Source organism: Dromiciops gliroides, chromosome 2 (genome assembly GCF_019393635.1).
Source record: "Dromiciops gliroides isolate mDroGli1 chromosome 2, mDroGli1.pri, whole genome shotgun sequence".
In the NCBI taxonomy this organism is placed as follows: domain Eukaryota; kingdom Metazoa; phylum Chordata; class Mammalia; order Microbiotheria; family Microbiotheriidae; genus Dromiciops; species Dromiciops gliroides.
In genome coordinates this window covers 249,229,228-249,250,501 of record NC_057862.1, presented here as the reverse complement: position 1 = coordinate 249,250,501, position 21,274 = coordinate 249,229,228, and the positions used below count along the sequence as shown (strand labels likewise).

At 41.4% G+C, this 21,274-nt stretch overlaps 1 protein-coding gene across 1 annotated transcript in view; it reads left to right on the top strand.

The window, feature by feature from the left end:
* Nucleotides 1-8,894: 8,894 nt before the first annotated feature.
* The window catches only part of DHRS7 (dehydrogenase/reductase 7), a 28,007-nt gene continuing 15,627 nt past the window's right edge, over nt 8,895-21,274 (top strand). Inside the window, exons 1-2 of the mRNA XM_043980181.1 lie at nt 8,895-9,209; nt 18,550-18,702. Of these exons, the coding sequence (XP_043836116.1) occupies nt 9,077-9,209; nt 18,550-18,702 (286 nt within the window). The 5' untranslated portion in view covers nt 8,895-9,076. The remainder of the gene's footprint in view (nt 9,210-18,549; nt 18,703-21,274) is intronic.

Genomic DNA, 21,274 nt, shown 5'->3' with positions numbered 1-21,274 from the left:
TTGGTTGGAAACTTAACTTCTTTGCTTTGGAAGTTGCCAAATCCTGTGTAATTCTGACTGTATCTCCATGATATTTGAATTATTTCTTTTTGGCTGCTTGCAATACTTTTTCTTTGATCTGTGAGCTTTGAAATTTGGCTATGATGTTCTGGGGAATTTTCATTTTAGGATCTCTTTCAGGGGATGATTGGTGGATTCTTTCAATTTCTATTTTGCCCTCTGGTTCTAATATTTCAGGACAGTTTTCTTTGATAATTTCTTGAAAGATATTGTCCAGGATTTTTTTTGGTCATGGCTATCAGGTAGTATAATTTTTTAATTTTGTTTTATTTTATCTTGGTGTCTAATGGAGTCATTAGTTTTGATTTGTTCAATTTTAATTGTTAAAGAATTATTTTCTCCAGTGATCTTTTGTACTACCTTTTCCATTTAGTTAAATCTGTTTTTTTAGGGAGTTATTTTCTTAGTAAATTTTTGTATTTCTTTTTCATGGTTCTCTTGCTTCATTTTTATTTATTTCCCCAATTTTTCTTCTACTTCTTTAATTTGCTTTTTTAAAGTAGTTTTTAAGCTCTTCCAGGAATTCTTTTTGGGCCTGAGACCAATTTGCATTTTTCTTTGAAGCTTTCCCTGTAGCCATTTTGTTACTATTTTCCTTCCCTATGTTTATACCTTGATTTTCCCCATCAACATAGTAACTGTCAATAGTCAAACTTTTTTTTTGTTGGTTTTTTGTTCATTTTTGTGCCTTGATATTTTTATTCTAGTTGGACTCTCTTCCTAAGCTGTCCCAAGGTTTGTGCTGAGGCTTTGGGTCTGATTAGTGGTTTTCACCAGGCTTGAGGGCTTAGCTGCTTGCTTTTGCTAGGTTACTAAATTTAACAAAATCTTTCTGGTGGCTGGCCCTGAAAGAGTGAACTTGTTGGTCAGCCCCAGGGGTGGTGCCTTGCTGCTGGGTTACTCTGTTAGCAGGCCCTGGAGGAGTAATTTTGTTTCCAATCTGCCCAAGTGTGTGTGTTGGGTTGGGGGTCCTGCTGATGAGTTACTATGGTAACCAATCACTCTGATAGCATGCCCTGTAAAGGTAATTTTATTGTGATCTGCTGAATCCCTGGGGCTGGTTTGCCCTGGAAAGTCTCTTCTGGGAGGTTGCAGGTATGGGAACTTGTTATTGACCAGTCTTAGGCAGGGCTTCACTACTGGTCAGCAGTGGGGGCAAAGCCTCCCTGGTGATCTGTGCTAGTTTTGGGGTACCTGGTGAGGGTCCCTGCTATCATGCCCAGACTGCTCACATGCCCAGGAAGCTGTTGGTTTGCAGGTCGGTGGAGCCTCACTAGTGGATTGCCCCAGACTTAGAACCCTGCTTCAGGCCCCCTGCTGTGAGCCCAGAAGCTGCTGCTACTGCAGCTGCTCCTAGACTTTACTTCTCTCCCACCCAGGTAAGACAGACCTTTCCTGTCAGGCTGGTAGGCAGTTTTCCTACTTCTGGGATGATTCAGAGGCAGTTTCATGTCACTTTGCGGGGGAAATCTGGGAGAGCTTCAGTGGGTTGCTTTCTCACTTGGCCATCCTGGCACAGGAGATATTTGGTTTTGAAAGTCTTTCTCCTGGTCTCTTGCAGAACTTGTTTCTGAAGTGGATCTAAAAATTTAACCACTATGTATCTTGGAGTTTGCAGTCTTGGATTTTTTTTTTCAGAAACCTGTTAATTTCTATTGATATTTAATTTTCTTTGTTCAGAAGTTCTAGACAGTTCTATTGTTTCCTATATTATGGTGTTAAGGGTGTTTGTTTGTTTTTGTTTTTTGTCCTATCATAGTCTCTTTGTAGAATTGTTAGTTGTTTCCATATATCCTGTATACAAAATCAGTATGCTTTGCTTGCATGTTGTCGTTCAGCCATTTCAGTAATGTCCAACTCTTGATGACCCCATTTGAAGTTTTCCTGGATAAGAAACTGGAGTAGTTTGTCATTTCCTTCTCTAGATCACTTTACAGATGAGGAAACTGAGGCAAATAGGGTTAAGCGACTTGTCCGGGGTCACACAGTTCGTAAGTTTCTGAGGCCAGATGTGACTCAGAAAGATAAGTCTTCCTGAATTTAGACTTGGCACTCTATCCATTGTGACATCTAGCTGCCCTTGCTTGCATAGTGAGAATACTTACTTTTAATGTTTTTTTTGTTTGTTTATTCTGTTCTGTATATTTGCATTTTCAATCTATTGTTCTCTCTTGTGTTTCTTTGGTGAGACTTATTGCAGATTCTATTTTATTTTTGTTATTTTTTATATTCCATTTCTAATTTTGCTTTGTCAGCCCTAAATTCTGTTCTCATAGTTCTCAGTTATCTTCTAAATCACTCAGAAACAACATGTTACTTTTCTGTTATCCTTAAATTCCACAGGGTCTTTTGTCTCATCAAATTTTGGACCATTTTCCTTTGTTTTACAATTTTTTAAATACATTCTTGAACTTATTCACTAGATCTGAAGGCCATGTTTTTTGTTTGGTTGATTTTTTCCTGCTGATAACATTTTCCCTGTTAATTTACCTGCTTTTGTTCAAGGTCTTCAAGTTTTTTCTTCCTGACATCTTTGGTGGTTTCCATCTTTTTTACCCCTTATTTTCCCCTATTGCTCACTTTCTAACTCCTTCCCTTCTGATGGTGTTTTCTTGGGAGGCCAAATATCAAAGCATCTCAGCCTCCTCCCACTCTAGGCAATTCAAGGTACATAAGCCTAGGTTTTTGACCCAAGTGGCTTTTAGGTGGAAAGAACTGTCCCTAACTGTATGCTGAGTACTTTCTCTCAGGTTTAATGGAGTACTACACAGCACTCCCTCTTCATAGTTCTCTCCACCCACACACACTGTACCCTGTCCTGGTGTCTTATCCTATTTTCTCTGAACCTCAGTTCTCTGGCCCAGCACTAGTTTAGAGTTACCATGCTAATGCCGCAGGTTGATTTTTGTAGTTTAGGACTTTCAGGTTCTTAGAGAGAGGGGGTTGGGATTTGATGCTGAGCTCTATTTCAATCCTAAAAATGTGTCCTGCTCCTTTCCCTCTATTCCTGGCTATACGGCAGAGATCTTTTATAGCCCAAAATGCTGTCTGCTGGCTGTGTAGCCCCAGTGAGCTGAAGCACTGCAGAGGCATGTCTGGCTATCTGCCTTGGCTAGAGTAACTTCTGCAGTCTAGCACTGGGCTCTCTATGGGACTAGAAAGAGAGACAAGAGCCCTGAATATAGGGTTTGGTTTTGTTGTGAGCCACTTGGTGGATCTAACTAGTCTCTCTTCTGGTAGTATGCTGAGTGAATTCAGGGTAAAAGGTAGGTCATAGTTTTGGGGTTGTTTTTTAAAATTTCTTTTGGATTCTAGGTGTCATAAATTATGGAGATCACTTATGTCTCTTTATCTTTGGTGCGTGATTTCCTTTTTGAAGAGGTTTAAAATGTTAAAAGGATCAGGGAATATGTTTTGTCCTCCATCTTGTTTATCATATGACCTGGGAGTTGAGCAAGGTCCTGTGACATTTAAAATCTAATGTGTGGTCACCTTACTCCTGTCCCAAGTGTAGGGAAAATTAGCTAGGGTTTACTTATAAATTAGAAGCTTTAGCACCAGTTTTGGGCATTAAGCATTTATTAAAGCATACCAGGTATTAGTAAAAAGAGAACATCTGGGTCAGAAAGATAGGAAAGCCTAGCTAGGATCTACAGGAGAGAGAAGAGAAAAAGAGCTGCCTTCACCCACTAGTCTCAGGCCCAAAAAGAGGAAGTTCCTGTGCCTGTCAGAGTGGAAGCTACCTGCGGGTCTGGAAAAGAGGTGGTGCCTACACACCACTCTAAACTATTGGCTGGTAGCATTCAAGTCCATTGATTCACTGGACTTGAGGGTGGTCCCGTGTTGAAGTCAAAGTTCACAGTATCTGAGAATACACCCTCTTCAGGTTTCAATCAAGTCAACTTCAAGTATGTTAATCAGCAAAGTCAGTCAATTCTCAGTCAATCCAATCAGCCACAGAATATGGAATACCATAATCTCTGAGGAATCATAATTGATTCATAATCATAATCATAATCATAAATTATAATCATAATTCCAATGGCAAGAGAAACGCGTGGTGGGCATGAGTCCATTACCAATAAGGAATAAAAACTGTGATCAGAGATGTTTATGACCAGAAATGAATTTGGGCCAGTTATATAGCAAGAACAATAAACCATGCTCTGCAATCATCCAAGAAATGTGACAAGAATTGGAAGATCCCCAACACACCAGGTGGAACCTCTGTGTTGACTTTATAAAAGGACTTGTATGAGGGTCTCATGGGGTGGGCAGAAAAGAAGGAAGGGAGAAAACAAGCATTTATTAAGCACTTACTATGTGTCAGGCATTAAGACAAATGTAAGGGATACAAATACAAGCAAAAAGAAAAATAGTTCCCTCCCTCAAGAAACTTGCTTTCTAGCAAGGCAAGACAATGCACAAAAGGGAGCTGAAAGGGTAAATGAGAGATGAAGTCTGGAAACCAGGTCCAATGCTAGGAGAAGAATGAAGGCTGGCATAAAGTCCTCCACAAAATGGAGGCTCCAGGAGGAATTCATCAATGGAGCATGAGACAAGCCTTATAGAGGGATATTGTGGGTTGCAGAAGTCTTAAGGATGATTGCATATTTCAGGGCCAGGGGACCCCAGGCACTGAGTTCCAGGATGAGACAACATCAGGGTGTGATATTTAAAATCTAAATGTGTGGTCACCTTAAATTAGAAGCTTTAGCACCAGTCTTTGGACATTAAGCATTTATTAAAGAATACCAGGTATTTATGTGGAGTTCAGAAAGTTAAGAAAAGGCCTATCTAGCCTAGAGTTCCAGCCTGGTCAGGTTATTCTTCAAGTCCTCCACCATGAGCCTGCTTCAACCACAAACTCCTCTCAAACTGAGCGTGGAAGCTTTTTTTTTTGGGGGGGGGGCAATGGGAGTTAAGTGACTTGCCCAGGGTCACACAGCTAGTAAGTGTCAAGTGTCTGAGGCCAAATTTGAACTCAGAGACTCCTGAATCCAGGGCCAGTGCTTTATCCACTGCGCCACCTAGCTGTCCCAGAAGCTTTTTATAGGTCTGGAACAGAGGTGGTCCTTACACACTGCTTCAAGATGATTGGTAGGCATCATCAAATCCATTGGTTCACTGAAGGCGGTCTCAAGTTGAGTTCAAAGTTCTTAGCTTCTGAGAATAATACCTTCTTACAGGCTAGCCAGGTGTGGTTACAATCTAATTAACTTGAAGTAGGCTAATCAGCAAAGTCAATCGCTCTCACTTAATTCAATCAGTTTAGATTAATCTCCAGGTGAGCCTTTGAGTATCTGCCAAATCCCATTATTTTCTCACAAGGGGTAGTCTGAAAATCTGGAAGCAGGCATGGATGGGTGCAAAGAATTGCATCTTAGGGGGGGAGTACTCACATCAACGAGAATAAAGATCCACTGGAGCATTAGTTAGTGTCACAGACTTCTATCTATGTCCCATTCTAATCCTCCCTTCTGAAACGGAGCATTTCAGTATGGGCTCTCAAAGGCAGGTCCTCACAAGTTGTAAAGTTGTAGAGTGCAAGTTCACTAATTATTATGTATCTGACATTGGAAGAACAGCCCATGTGAGATGGAGTTCTATGCAAAGTCCCACCTGAAATCACTTACCCAAAGAAATCATTGAATCACAGATTTAGAACTAGAAGAGACCTAAAAGCTCATTCACTCTAACTCTCCCATTTGACAAACTTGGAAACTGGTAATTTGAGGTATTAGGGAACATAAAGGTTAACAGAAATACCCAACATCCTTGGAAAGTAAGCAGCTAAGTCATGTTTCAATTCTGATGTCAAATGCAATATTCTTTCTATTATATAACTGGTAAGAACTTATTTATTAGGAAATCAGAGCACAGAACTCAAGTTCCAGTAGTTCGAGGTAAAAATTGGTACTAGATTCATGGGACATGTCACCATACAACTTTCCTGTCTCTCCCTAAAAAAACGACCATGTTATTTCTTTCCATTTCATTATAGTAAATGACAGAGGTCAAAGAAGTTGAGTGCCCTGTATGATGTAAGAAATTGTTCTTACATCATACAGGGCACTCAACTTCTTTGACCTCTGTCATTTACATGGTCGTTTTTTTAGGGAGAGACAGGAAAGTTGTATGGTGACATGTCCCATGGATCTAGTACCAATTTTTACCTTGAACTACTGGAACTTGAGTTCTGTGCTCTGATTTCCTCACTCTCTCTCCCCCCATACTGAATCTGTTGCCAAGTCCTGTTATTTTTACTTTCACAACATGTACCCTGCCTTCTCCCCTTGGACACTGCTACCATCCTGGTGTGCATCTTCATCACCTAATTCTTAAGGCTAAAATTCTAACTATACTGTCTAAAATATCTAATGAGTGGTCACCAATAAATTATAAGCTTTAGCAAGAGTTAGACTTTTAAGCATTTATTAAGGAGAATAAGAATTTGGTAAAGAGAGAGAGAAAGGCCTACATTCATCTGTCTATTAAAGGGAGAGCGCATTTTTAGCTCCGCTCTCCGCCAGAGTCCCCAGGAAAAGAGAGAGCAAGTCAGAGTGCCAGGCTCCCCCTTTTTCCTCCCACACCCGTCACTTCCTGATGCCAAAGAAAAGCTGCATGTTCTTGCCCTCAGAGACCTTCACCTCATGGCGCAGCTTTTCTACAGTAAGTCTCCAGCAGGTGGTGGCATTCCAATCATTACATAATACTTGTACTATTGCAATAGTATAGGTTGGTTTCCTTGCTTAAAGTCTCTCCCCATTGGAGTCCATTCATTCTCTACTCTTCTCTCAGAGTGATCTTCCTAAATCAAAGGTTTGACCATTTAAGAGGGCAAAGGGTCCTCTATCCCACTAAGGAATCCCTCAGCTCTTGATTCACTTGGATTAGGTTTAGCCTGGTCTCTAATGAGAGGGGTCAGGCTCATTCTTATTATCTATGGCTGTTTAAAAACAAAACAAATACACAGACCCCTCTTTTATAAAGGGATATTTATTGCACGCATAAAGCATGCACGGAAGTCCAAACCTTTTCCCCAAACAACTGGGGGGATATATTCCCTTTTACCTTGATCATTTGGGGAGAGTAGACTAGGATTTAATACATTTTCTACATAGTGTTAACTCTGCCAAATTCATTTCAAAATGCGGATACTGTTCCTCATTTTCTAGCTTCTGGCAAATTCCAGCATGGACTCCAGCTGCTCAAAGCTCCTAAGATCATATCATATCCAAACTCCTTCACCTAAAAGCAAGAAAAATACACACAACTAGGACAAAGCAAAAACAAAGTAATTTATTGTGCCACAATTCAAAGCAGTAAGTCCCAGTGGGTGGATTAAGGTTAGAGGCCTCACACCCCAAAGGGGACTTAGTCCTAGACTTCTCAAAAAATACTAGGCACAATACCATATCTCTGACTTTTTAATGCATGCAGTCCTTCCGCCCCCTGGACTTGGACAAAATCACTTAAAGACAAAAGTCTGGGGTCTCAGTGTCACACCAGAAGAAATTTGAAAAAGACTCAAAGAACAAGTAGATTAGGTGTACTGTAGCTATTTATTTTCTCCACACAAAAGATATTTTTTAAACCACAAAAGATTCTTAAGCACAAAATGACAAAGGCTTAAAACATGAAACATTGCTAGTAATTACTACTCTACTTTTAGGGAGGACAAGGACTTACAATATTTAAACATGGAGCATTTAATGGAGACTTTTGAATAGGTATTTCATCTTTAACTCTCCAAACACCTCTCTCAGATCTGTCCAGCAAGCCAGGGCATGCTCTGGTATATCCTTCTCTTAATGGTCATGTTCTCCAAGAAGGTTAAAATTGCAGAAAACATATGCTTCTGGTCAGCCCCAAATAAGAAAATCAAGAATCCTCCGGTATTCCCCAAAGTCTATCTCAATATCCAAGCAACAGCAGAAGCTAGGGGTTCTCTAGGCTGTCAGCACATGCACTCAGGGAGCAGCCACGAATTGATAAAATCAACTGATACTGGGAGGAGAAGGAGCAGCTCCTTAGAACTCTGTCTCTTCTTCCTCTCACCAAGTAGGAAATAACATCCAGCAACAAGGAAGTGTTGTTCATGTTGTTATATCCGACTCTTGGTGACCTTATTTGGGGTTTCCTTGGCAGAGATACTGGAGTGGTTTGCCATTTTCTTCTCCAGCTCATTTTACAGATGAGACTGAAGCAAACACCAGATTTGAAATTTCCTGACTCCAGGCGGGGCAGTCATCCACTGCGCCACCTAGCTGCCTGTAAATCGCACCGCACCGCACCGCACCGCACCGCACCGCACCGCACCCCACCCCTGGACGTTGCCCCACCTGCAGCGTAAATCTTGCAAAATGAATTTCCTTGATCTTGTGTACAAGTTGTTGTTTTTTTTTGCGGGACAATGGGGGTTAAGTGACTTACCCAGGGTCACACAGCTAGTAAATGTCAAGTGTCTGAGGCCGGATTTGAACTCAGGTACTTTTGAATGCAGGGCCGGTGCTTTATCCACTGTGCCACCTGGCCACTCCCATGTGCACACTTTCTAACATTTCAAGTGGGCTGCCCCACGAGGTGCAGAAATTTGGAATCAGAGAAACTAGTTTCCAATTATTATCATTTTTTTCTGCGTCTGACTTTGGACAGATCACTTTATCCATCTAGGATTCAGGGGCCCCTTTGGTAAAACGAGGCGGATTAGAACTAAATGACTTCTAGAGTCCCTCAGTGTAATCAAAAGTCCTTTCTCTCCAACCTCGGCTGGCAGAAGTGCGTAGGGGGCGGGGCTAGTTTGCAAGCAGGGTCAGGAGGCGGGGCTTGAGAAAATCCTTATATTTCGAGTCCTGCCCTGGCTAGGAATGGTCCCCGGCCAGCCGCGGTTTCAAGCGTTTGCTTGCGCGGAGCCCCGGTGAGAAGGCAAGAACCCCGCCCAGAGGAAGGCAAAGCTGCCCAGGAGAAGAGGGTTTCATTTTCTTTGGGAGCTGCTGAGCAGGGCGCAGCGAGCATGACCTGGGACCTCGTTTTGTCCCTGCTGCTGGCCTGCGTGGTCATCTACTTAGGGGTGCAGTTTGTCCGTTTCGTGCGGGCAGACGGCGACCTGACTCTGCTGTGGGCAGAGTGGCAGGGGCGCCGGCCAGGTGAGGAGCTCGTTCGGACGCCAGGGAGTGTCGGGTGGCGGCTGCTGGCTTCCCTCGGGGTTGGGGAGCGAGCCCGGCTCCGCCTGTGGCGCGGAATAAAAGTATCCCTCTTGGGAGTCGGAGCGGAACGCAGAGTAGAGCCGCTGGCCTCGCCGATCTGGCTAGAAGCCCAGCCCCTTCTCTGAAGAGACAATTTAACTTTCTGGGTAGCTCGGATTGGTGGCTGGGGCGTTCTTGTAGGCCTCGGTCTCTCTTGGCTTGGGACACACCTCCTACAAAATACAGAACGGGGAGAGTTTCCAGACTGGGGAGACTGGTCCCCAAGAATCCCCATTGTTTGGATTTTATACTTTAGCTTGGTGAATCTAGGGTGGCCCCTTCCCACTCCCCACTGCTCCCCATTCCCTTTTTGTTTCCCTAAGGGACTAGCATAACTAGCATCAGAAAGCTCAGCGAATTCTGGGAGCTGCCCGCTTACTTCACACCACAGTTGTGAAAGATGAGGCTTGTTAGTCGTTTATGTTTAGTTAGAATCTGCATGGCGCTGCTTCCTACCTTAAGTTATGCAAGAATCCTCCTTACAAAGTGCACAGAGTCTATTCTCTGCTCGTTTCTGTAGTATTTCCATCACCCGTTAAGGTTCTGTAAAGCTTTCTACTTACATATGTGGTCTTCACCATAGGTTTAAGTGCCCCAAATCTCACAGGTAATAGGTGAGATTTGAACCAAGGATCTCTCACTCCAGAATCTATGCTTCCTTCCCATACCACAAGTAAGTGGAGAAAACTGGTATGATCTTTTCAAGTGTCTTTGAATTTTAATAACGGAGGTAGAATGTCATGGCTCAGCAGATGGTTGAGCATTTTTGAAAGTCTTTCTAAGACCTTTAAGTTACTACACTGGTAACTTTACCCACTTTATCCTGTCTTGCACAACCTTAGGAGCATTAGGTAAACAGAATGGATGTCAAAATATGAACTTGTTCCTTTGATGTGGCTATGTATCAATCTGATGAGGATTTTCACCTGTTCTGTGTACTTTGCTCTATCTTAGGTGTTGGGAGGGGTAAATGGATTGGGCTCTTAGGAGAGAATAAGTCCTTATTTTTGTCTGGTTGAACTGACATTTTATTCTCTTAGTTTGTATTTGTATAGTGCTTGAATGGTATTGTCCACCTGAAAATTAATGAAACAATATAATAGAATTAAGGTCTTTTACACAGGCAGAGTAGCAGATTGCTAGGAATACCCAAAGATAGGAACTGGGGACAGGGTTTAAATACAAGATAACAGAACAGGGAGAACTATGAGACTGCCCTTCTCACAGTTTCACAAGTTGCTTTACATAACAGGCAAAAGTACGATAAAGAAAGCTTGGGAATTTCTGGAAGGGAAAGTTTGGGAGATGTACAAATAATCAGAAGCTAGGACTGACGAAGTCTGGTTAGCATCAGGCAATTTATTGGCCTGGGAATGGACAATAAGCGAGGAACAGTCAGTTCTTAGTAAACTGTTTGTCATTCCCTACTCTTGGTCAAGACAAATTCCAGAATTCCCTTGCTGACCAAAAGCAGTGCCAAGAGTCCAATGTTTTCCTGAAACAAGGAGTTATCCTACAGAAGTTGGCTTTATTTACAGAGGGGATTGATTTTATACACATTTACCAGCTTTGAAAAGGAATTTGCTTGGGGCAGCTAGGTGGCGCAGTGGATAAAGCATTGGCCCTGGTTTCAGGAGGACCTGAATTCAAATCCCACCTCAGACACTTGACACTTACTAGCTGTGTGACCTTGGGCAAGTCACTTAACCCCAACTGCCTCACTAAAAAAAAAAAAAAGGAATTTGCTCATGGATAGTAAGAACAACAACTAGGCTAAATTCAGTATCTGGTACAGGGATATAGTTTGCTGGGGTAAGGAACACAGGATACTCAGGGCACATCCTGTGTCTTGGGAAAGTGGTCTACCCGGCTGTCATCTACTTCTTTTTTGGGGGGGGGGTTACTGGGCGATGCATTTGGATCTTCTCTTCAGGGGAGAGAGGTATCCAGTTGTCAATTTAGCTTGTTTTGTGGCAGTGGGGTTGGACAGCAGGACTTGGTAGGCCCCCTTTCTACCTAGGCTGCAGGGAATCCTTACCGGGTTCTTTTTCCAATAGACCCAGTCTCTGGGTTCCAACTTCCAGGCAGACTTATTCAGGATAAGTTCCTAGAAAATGACTGAGAAACAAGGTAGTTAAGGTCTCAAAAGTTTTGAGTCAGTCCCAGCAGAAGGAAGGATAGAAGGGAAATCTTGGTGGCTTTCACTGGGGGGAGGAGTGACAATTTCAAAGGGTGAAAGAGAATATGCCCTAAGGTTCATGGGAAGGGTTATTGCCCTGGACGACTGAAATCATTCATAAATTTGTCAAGCTGTGCTGGGGTCAATGTTAATTTGAGGTGGGCCCAGCAGATGTAAAAGAAGACAGACCAATAGGGATTGGGGCTTCCAAGCAGCCAGCTTGTTATGATGACACGGGTGTCTGGTTCTTAGATATTCCTCAGTAAAGAATTATACTCTTGCACACAGTCCAATCAGAATTAAAGTAGCTTTTTAACTGGCACTAGGGAACGTGAATGAAAGGAAAGTCAAAGGCTTAGCCTCTTATGGGGGTAAATAAATGGGGGAAAGTTGAAAAGGAAGAATTATAGCTATTGCGGAACAGGAGAATGCTTGTCACATTCTGAGTACTGAGGGACTTTTGATATGACAGTCCTGACTTCTGGGATTATCTCTGTCTCCTGGCTCCAACCAGTAGTAGACGCACCTGTTTAACATTTGGCTTCCTGTTATAATCCTAATAGCCCCTTGATTCCTTAATATGTTTGTCCTATTATGTGGCAGGTTAATAATTTTTCACTGGAAGAGCTTCCCCAGCCCTGCTGCATCTTTGATTTTGTTTCTTAGAAGAAAAAAAAATCCTTTCTGATTGATTTTAGGTTCATGTCAGGGAGAATCTCCACGGGAGTGTCCCAGAATCTCTGGACTTGCACCCCATTCTTCATGGGAGTGCCAGAGGAAGTCAGGAACCTTTGATATTTTCCATAACATCCTGAAATCATGGACCACCCCAAAAGCATACCTGCTATTGATGCCACTTCTTTTCCTTTTGCCAATTCACAAGCTCAAATTAGGGCTTCAAGTTTGGCTGCTCTACATCTGGAAATAGTTACATTAGGTTTGAATAGTAGAGATCTCTAATCCTGCAAGATGGAGACTATTGGCTGATATCAGATGTCCTAAAGACTTAAAACCTGAGAATAAGATATTTTATGGCCTTGGAGCTAAGGAGGTAAGAAAAAAGACTGGAGATCTGGGAACAAAGGAGTAAATCATTTACATACTGGAGGAGGCTGGGGCCTAAAGGAAATTTAAGGTCAGCAAGATATGCTTTCAAAATTTTTGAGAAGTAGGAGGGGCTTTCTCAGACAGAATAATCCCAAATGTACTGCAGGCCCTCCCTGGTAAAAGTAAAAAGAAACTAGCAATCTACATCAAGGGGCACACTGAAAAAGGTACTACCCAAATCAATGCTGAAAACAGTTGAATCATGAGGAATGAGATTCAGGAGAGCATAGGGATTAGGGACCAGAGGTGTTCTAGGAATCATACAGGCATTTACTGCTCAGAAGTCTTGGAAAAGACTTCACCTTAATAATAGCTCTGTATATGTGGAGAAAGTCACAACCTAGAAGGTAGAGAGGTGCATCTTTTTACATTTTCATTAGAAATTAATTGTAACAGTAATCATACCTTTCAAGGAGGAAAGAAAAAAAAGATAAGATACTTCATTAAGGTTGGCTCTGATAAATCACAATTGGAATAAAAATTCCATTTGCCTAAAAATACCATAAGAATACCAGTTAGGACAATATTTTAAAAAGTAGATGAATGCTATGGAAGTTTGTAAGCCTGACAATGAATCCAAAGGAAAAGGTTAAAATAGCATAAACATGTTTTAACAAAAACACCAGATAGTAATAAAACAAATTTTAGATGAATATTCTTTCATAGAAAGAAACTTAAGCATCCATCAATGAAAAGATATGAAATCCACAAAGCTATCATAATATTTGAGTGCTAGGGGTATGAAAACTTGAAATACTTCTGATGCTTACAAAAGAGACAACAGTAACACTTTAATAGTATGTAATTGGTCTGACTTTAAGAAACTGCTTAGAGTAATTGAGAAAAACTGTCAATCAGACACACCACCATGGCTAAGTGGAACAAGTTTCCCTTGCCTATTAGGGAAACCTCCAGTGTTCAGATTTTTTATTTTTGTTTTTGCTACTTAAACCAAGAAACCAAATGATTTTTCCCAAGGTCAGTCATACATTCTAATGAATGCCAGGGAGTATCCTAGAGGATACTTGAACCCAGGTGTTCCTGACTTTGAGATCACTTCTTTGGGAATTCACAATAAAAATATTATAAATATCTATTACATTTTTGTTTGGTTGGGGTTTTTTTTCGAGACAATGAGGGTTAAGTGACTTGCCCAGGGTCACACTGCTAGTGAGTGTCTGAGGTCAAATTTGAACTCAGGTCCTCCTGAATCCAGGGCCAGTGCTTTATCCACTGTGCCACCTAGCTTCTCCCTATTACATTTCTAGTACTTGACATCAGTCTTTTAACAATCGAATTTATAACAATAACCCAAGAATACTCTATTATAATTATCCAATATTCACATTATGGATTGGTAAACTGAAATAACTTGTTTTAAGATCATGCAATTAACAAATTTCCAGATCCATGACATTTTAAATACTTTGTCTTAATGCAAACATCACAATAAATCCTGAGTTTAAAAACATCTTATTAGAAAACATATTTCACTTAAAATAAGACTAGAATAAATTCAATTACAACTGGATCTATTCTCAAATGGTAAAATTCTCAATTTATCTAAGGCTCATCTACTATTAACATTTCAATATGAGACCATTATAAATAAAATCATTTTTACATGGTGATAAACACTGGTGACTAAGAAACCAGATAGTTCCCCAGATTTAAATTGAACCTGATTAATTTGGGGGTTCATAAAACCTGGATTTAAAATATCTAGTATTGGAGATCAATTAAAGTTTTAACAACAACAACAACAAAACAGGTAAAAATAATCAAGCTATAGTCACCTAACTGCCTCTCTACGTAAACTACTTTTCTGACAATTCTGCTTTGAGCGGCAGAGTGGATTGCTAACTCAGTGTAAGATAAGGGACTTAGCTTGAACAGCAAAGTAAAAAAGAGCTTGCTTTTTACTCAGGGACATATACCCCTTTTAAACACAAATAGCACTCTACAAGGACAGACAAAAACAGTAAACAGTAGGGATGAATATTTTTTTTGGGGGGGTGAGGCAATTGGGGTTAAGTGACTTGCCCAGAGCCACACAGCTATTAAGTGTCAAGTGTCTGAGGCTGGATTTGAACTCGGGTCCTCCTGAATCCAGGGCCAATGCTCTATCCACTGCGCCACCTAGCTGCCCCAGTGGTGAATATTCTTAAAATAATTTAGCATATACAAATTGAGTCCTCTTCTATATCTTCAAAGACCCTTTAATTTGAGCCAGATTGGTATTTCTCTTTTTTTCTCCTTTTTAAATTTAGAGACCTGTTCCTGAGGGACAAAAATCCTATTTTCCTTTTCTTTCTCTCTCTCTCTCCCTCTGTGACTCTATTTTCTGGAAGGGAGGAGGGTTCAGATTCCGATTCCTGCTTAGCTGATTGAAAATGCCAGTGGAAAAAAATGAGTCCCAATCAGGGTCTTTAATTTTTTGGGCTGGCAAAATCAAGAGTAAACTCAAAAAGGAAACCACACTGTGGCCTTCAGTGTTGTGAGTCAGACTTGGTTAAATTCTTCCAATTTTTTAAGTACTTGAAATCATGTAATACATGATGCCCCCCAGGAAAGAGATGTGGGGGTCCTAGGTATTCCTCTGTAAAGAATTACACTCTATAGGGGCAGCTAGGTGGCGCAGTGGATAGAGCACCGGCCCTGGAGTCAGGAGTACCTGGGTTCAAATCCAGCCTCAGACACTTGACACTTACTAGCTGTGTGACCCTGGGCAAGTCACTTAACCCCAGTTGTCTCACAAAAAAACAAACAAAAAAAAGAATTACACTCTCATACACAGTCCAATTAGAATTAAAATGGTCTTTTATTTGGACCCCTGGAGAAGAGATGGCTTAGAAACATCTTCCTCCCAGAACAGCTGGGAAGGCAGAAGCTTTTATAGAGGATAGATGGGCTGACAACTTGAAAATGGAAAGTTCCTTTTGGGGGTGGGGTGGGGAAACTTGGATGCTTGTCATTCCTTGTGCTATTATTTTTTGGGGGGGTGGGCCAGTGAGGGTTAAGTGACTTGCCCAGGGTCACACAGCTAGTAAGTGTTAAGTGTCTGAGGCCAGATTTGAGCTCAGGTCCTCCTGAATCCAGGGCCAGTGCTTTATTCACTGCGCCACCTAGCTGCCCCCTGATGCTTGTCATTCCTGAGAGTCCAGGGGAATTTTTTTTTTTAGGAATGATGGGCCTGACCTTTGGGGTTATTTCTGTCTCCCAGTTCCAGTAGGGTAGTAGCCATGCCTTAACTGACTTTCCTGCCACAGAATTTTATCTCCCCTTACTTCTTAGGTGTGTCTGTCCTGATATCTAGTTGGCCAGTTAAAACTTTAATAGTTCCTTGACTCCTTGATACATCTGTCCTGTTATCTGGTCATCCTAAGCCCCATGTCAATGATTTGAAAACAGAGCCTGGCAGCCATCCTTTTGGGACCTGTCAGAGTGGCCACATATGGTCCATAAAAACAAACTACAGACATCTCTTTTTGGGGAGACCTGTCAGAACAGAAAGTTACCAAGTCATCCATGGACATAACCAGACCCCTGATCAAATTGCTGTAGGAGCTCAAGCAAAAAGGACAGGAGTTCTGAATTTGGGACACCCTTACCCAGGTTGAGCCTCTGAACTTGAGTCCAGATTAGAACACAAATCCTGGACAAGTCCCTAATATGTCAACCTAAAAAATTAATGAAACAATGAATATAACAGAATTAAGGTCTTTGATCTGTGCAGAGGAGTTATAACTCGGAGTATCACACAGCAGATTGCTAGGAATACCCAAAGATGGGGACTGGAGACAGGGTTTAAATATGGGATAACAGAACAGAGAGAACTATGAGACTACCCTTGGCAAGAGTAAGTTTCTCAGAGTTTCATAAGATAAGTTGTTTTATATAACAAGCAAAAATACTTAAAGAAAGCTTGGGAATTTCTGAAGGGGAGAGTTTGGGAATAAGAAGCTAGAACTGACTGTGTGGTCAGCCCCAGGCAATTCAGTGGCCTGAGAATGGAGAATAGGTAAGGAACAGTCCTAGTCAGTTCTTAGCAAATTGTGTTTGTCAGTACAATATGTTTTACATCATTTAATTCTCACAAGAACTTTGTGAACTCCTTAGGGTGGAACAAATATCAATAGAGGCATTGTTCTCAGACTGAGGGAGGTGATAAGGCCTACTGCTACTTTGCCCTGTTCAGACCAAATCTGGAGTATTGGGGATCAACCTCTAGCTTTCTTAGCACTGCCAGTGCAAGGCCTTGCCACAGGTGGCATCTTGAGGTGAGAAATGGTTAACTGAACATCCCTGGAGGAGCAGGAGTGCAACAACAGCCCTGGAGACTTACCATGAGGGATCTGGGACTGTTTTCTGTTGACACAGTGAAAGGGGATTCTCTGCCACCAGGTCTGCTAAGGGCATGGGTTTAGAAGCTTCCTATTTCCACCTCTACAGCCCTGAAATATGTTGTTCCTCTCTTCTGACTCATAGCAATAGATGCTTCACCTCTTTATTACTACAGAGTTCCCTTTCCTGGACCGGATCCCACTCAAGATAATGCCCTCTCTTCAGTGCTTCCCTCACCAACACCAGAACTTTCACCTGCAGGAATCCAACCAGGGTCAGAGTCTAGGACCTCAGACCTCTTGCACTTAGGACTTTGGCTACTACTTAGGCCTCATGGAACCTAATGATTTGCTCCAGGTTTGGGGATATACAAATCATCCCCCTCCACTTTGCCTTGAAGCAAACAGTACTGGCTGTGACTTTGTGGTTATAACCAGTATAGCTATATATGCTTCTACATCAATTGCCTCCTTGTTCTATCTATTTATTACTCATTCTTTACTATAACCCAATCCTGAGTGACCTCCACCACCACCTTCTCCACTGCTACATTTGTGTGCTGCTGAACGCTGTGGAGTGAGACATAGATACCTACTTAGCTACAAGCTTGTTGTCTAATCAGCTGCATATCTGTCTTTTTATTTTCCCTAATTATCAACTATACTCCCTGCATCAGTTATTCCAAACTTTAACCCCCCAAAATTAATTTAATTTAAAAAAAAAACCTTCTTGTTTCTCTTTGTTTCTTTGTTTCTTTTTTTTTTTTTTTTGCAGGCAGTGGAGGTTAAGTGACTTGCCCAGGGTCACACAGCTAGTAAGTGTCAAGTGTCTGAGGCCAGATTTGAACTCAGGTACTCCTGAATCGAGGGCCAGTGCTTTAACCACTGTGCCATCTAGCTGCCCCCTCTTTGTTTCTTTTTATACCAACCTTCTTCCTGGTCTTGCTCAGCAAAGGATCCCGTTTTCTACTTTATCAGGAAAATAGAAGTCATCCTTTTCATCCTAATCCTACACTTTAAAACCTCCAACCCAACCCTCCCCCCTCCTACCTTGTCTCCCCTTTTGCTCTGTTCTCTGACAAACGTGATCCTTGCTGAGGCTAAAGCTTCTACTTGTGCCCTTGATCCCATCCCTGCCCATCTCTACAGGGAGCTAGATGCTATTATTCCTCCATTACATATCTTCAGTCTCTCTCTATTGACTTCTTCCCCTTTGCATATTGATGTGCCTAGGTCTCCTTCATTTTAAACAAAACGTTCATTTGACTTTACCATAGCCTTAAGTTATCATCCCATAGCTGTCTTATTTCTACAGCTAAACTAGAAAAGGCTGTCCGTAGTCACTGCCTCTACTTCTCTCATCTCTTCTCAGTCACTTCTCAACGTCTTATATTCTGGCTTCCAACCTTATCACTCCATTGAAAACAACTCTCTCAGAGGTTATTAATAATATTCTGAGATTTTTCTGAAAATTTTATTTTCATGTTTTTTTTGCAGGTAGTATCCATGTATTTTGTGTTAAAGTTATTGTTGGGAGGGAGGAAAAGGGTTTTTGTTATTTATATGTTAGTATAATCAATATGCTCTTTTTTCCCCATTTTCCTTTGAACAGAATGGGAGTTATCTAATATGGTGGTTTGGGTGACAGGAGCCTCAAGTGGAATTGGTGAGGAGCTTGCCTACCAGTTGTCTAAATTGGGAACATCCCTTGTGCTATCATCAAGAAAAGCAAATGAACTAGAAAGGGTGAAAAAGAAATGTCTTGGTAAGTAAAATCGTGAATGTACTTTTATTTATTTTATTTTATTTATATACATAAATCTTCTTTAGCTAAAGTCTAAGCTCAGATATAGTAATGGGAATTTGGTAAAATTTTTTAGGGATTTCCCTGTTCTTGATTTGAGACATTTGGACCCAAATCTCTACCTTTCTGCCACTCCACTCATGTTCTCTCTGTTCTAGCTAGATCAGCTCTACTTGCCATTCTATGATGTCATTTTGTTGGCATCATTCCCCCTACCTGGGTTATATTTTGTACACTTGCATAAAGTCTTTCTTCATCCTCCTGGCATGGGCTTGGAATAAATCAGAAGAAATTTCTCCTGTGAGAAGCAAAACCAAAGATGACCAGATAACAGGTGTAACGATTGGAATGACGCCACTGCTAGAGACTTACTGTAGAAGAGTTCCACCCATGAAGTGAAGGTCTTTGAGGGCAAGACCAGGAGTCTTTTCTTTGGCGTCAGGAAGTGACGTGGGCTAGTGGGAGGAGGAAGGAAGAGACTGGCGTTCAGGCTCACTCTTTTTCCTTTGGACTCTGGTGGAGCTAGAAATGTGTTCTCCCTTTAATAGATAAATGAATGTAGGCCTTTTCTTTTCTCTTTACCAAATTCTCATTCTCCTTAATAAATGCTTAAAAGTCTAACTCTTGCTAAAGCTTATAATTTATTGGCGACCACTCATTAGATATTTTAGACAGTTTAGCTAGAATTTTAGCCCTTAACACAGGGAAGACATATTGAGGAATTAAGGGACTATTAAAGTTTAGATTGACCAACTAGATAGCAGGACAGACATACCTAAGAAGTAAGGAGAGAGGGGCAGCTAGGTGGTACAATGGATAAAGCACAGGCCCTGGATTCAGGAGGACCTAAGTTCAAATGTGGCCTCAGACACTTGACACCTATTAGCTGTGTGACCCTGGGCAAGTCACTTAGCCCTCATTGCAAAAACAAACAAAAAAACCCACTACACCCAACATTTGGACCAGAAAGTTGGGGGATGGTCCAATCACATCTGAACCCCCATTTCTGATATCTCCTTAGATGCAAGGAGGATATTCTGGTAGCAGCCTAGCCAGCCCTACTCCTCCTAGGGATGGGGCAGGGAGAGAATATTCCAAGGGATTCCTCTTTGGGTATATTCTGAACAGTTGGGTTAAAATTCAACCTTACAGACTTCAAAAAATAAAAATAATTGGACTTGTTCTGCAGGTGCTAGGGAAAGCCTTCATGGCCTTAAGCCAGAACTCTGAATTGAGGGGGCAATGCAGGATGTGCCTAGCTTACAGAGGCTACTGTTAACCAAAAAGGAGCCTTTCCCATATCAGGATTTCTTCTGTTGTCAGGAAGCCATGGAAGAAGTAACCTTTAAGGTTGATAGTACTATCTCACAGTTGTTGGTTTGTGTGCAGACCAACTTATGTACATCGGATGTGCATTTATGTGTCTATCAAGCGTTGTACTTTTGTGTCCTGACAGAAAGTTTTTGCTTGTAGTTGATAAAAATTAGTTCTAAGATTTCTCTGCCTTCCCAAACTTGGCCAGGCTGGGAAGGTGGGGGAAGGGCAGTGTCTGCCTGCAGGATGTCTTTATATTGTGAACTATTCAGAATCTGAATTTGGCACTGGAATGTAAAATCTCTGCTAGGCATTCATAGCCTTAGATGAACTTTGTAGAAGCCAGGGTTTTGTTTGTTTGTTTGTTTTGGTTTTTTTTTTTGTTTGTTTGTTTTTTTAGTAATTAATGTTGGTGAAGGCTCTCTTAATCTGTAAATTAACCCTTCCAATCCTACAAGGTTAATCACCGCAAGACCATGAGAAGGGTAAGTATATGGATTTTTAATTTCCAAAATTTACAGGGGGCAAGAATCAAAATGGAGGACGCCACTTGTCCTAAGCCCCTCTCTTTCCATGTGGCAGTTTCTGCTATCGGGATGAGCCCCTCTCTTTCCACCTTGTGGTTTCTGCTATGGGGGAAGGGAGCAATCTGATAGTAACTAGTGCCTAAGGATTTAGTATGATTGAAATCTGTGTATACTGCCACTTTTGGAATCTTTTGTAGTAGAATAGTTTAAAATCCAATAGTTAAGAGCTAGGAGTTGCAAAGAAAAAGAGTTTTGGGTTTTTTTTAAGTCACTAACCATTAAACTATATTGTCCCAAGAACAGCTTTTAGCTTTGATTTAATTATTTAACTCCATAAAATGGACCATGTACTGTTGTTAGCCTTAAGCCAGAATTCCTTAAGTCTCTTTACCTGTGGGCCACAAAAGCCTTGACCAAAGCCAAAAAACACACCCAAACCCCGCCCCCCCCCCAAAAAAAACAACTGCTGCAACAAAAGAAAAAGGGGGAAAAAAGCTGCCACATTTCAACTCTGACTCCTTATCTGATAAGTTTCAAAAGTAAGGCCGGAGGTCCTAGCTCTATTTAGAAAAGTGGAGGGAACAAGGTTCAACGTAGCTGGGAAGCAGTCACCATGTTATCAAATGTACTATATGAATTTATGGATAATATTCTTTTTCTTTTAAAGTGCTAAAAGTATTAGGCCTTAGAAA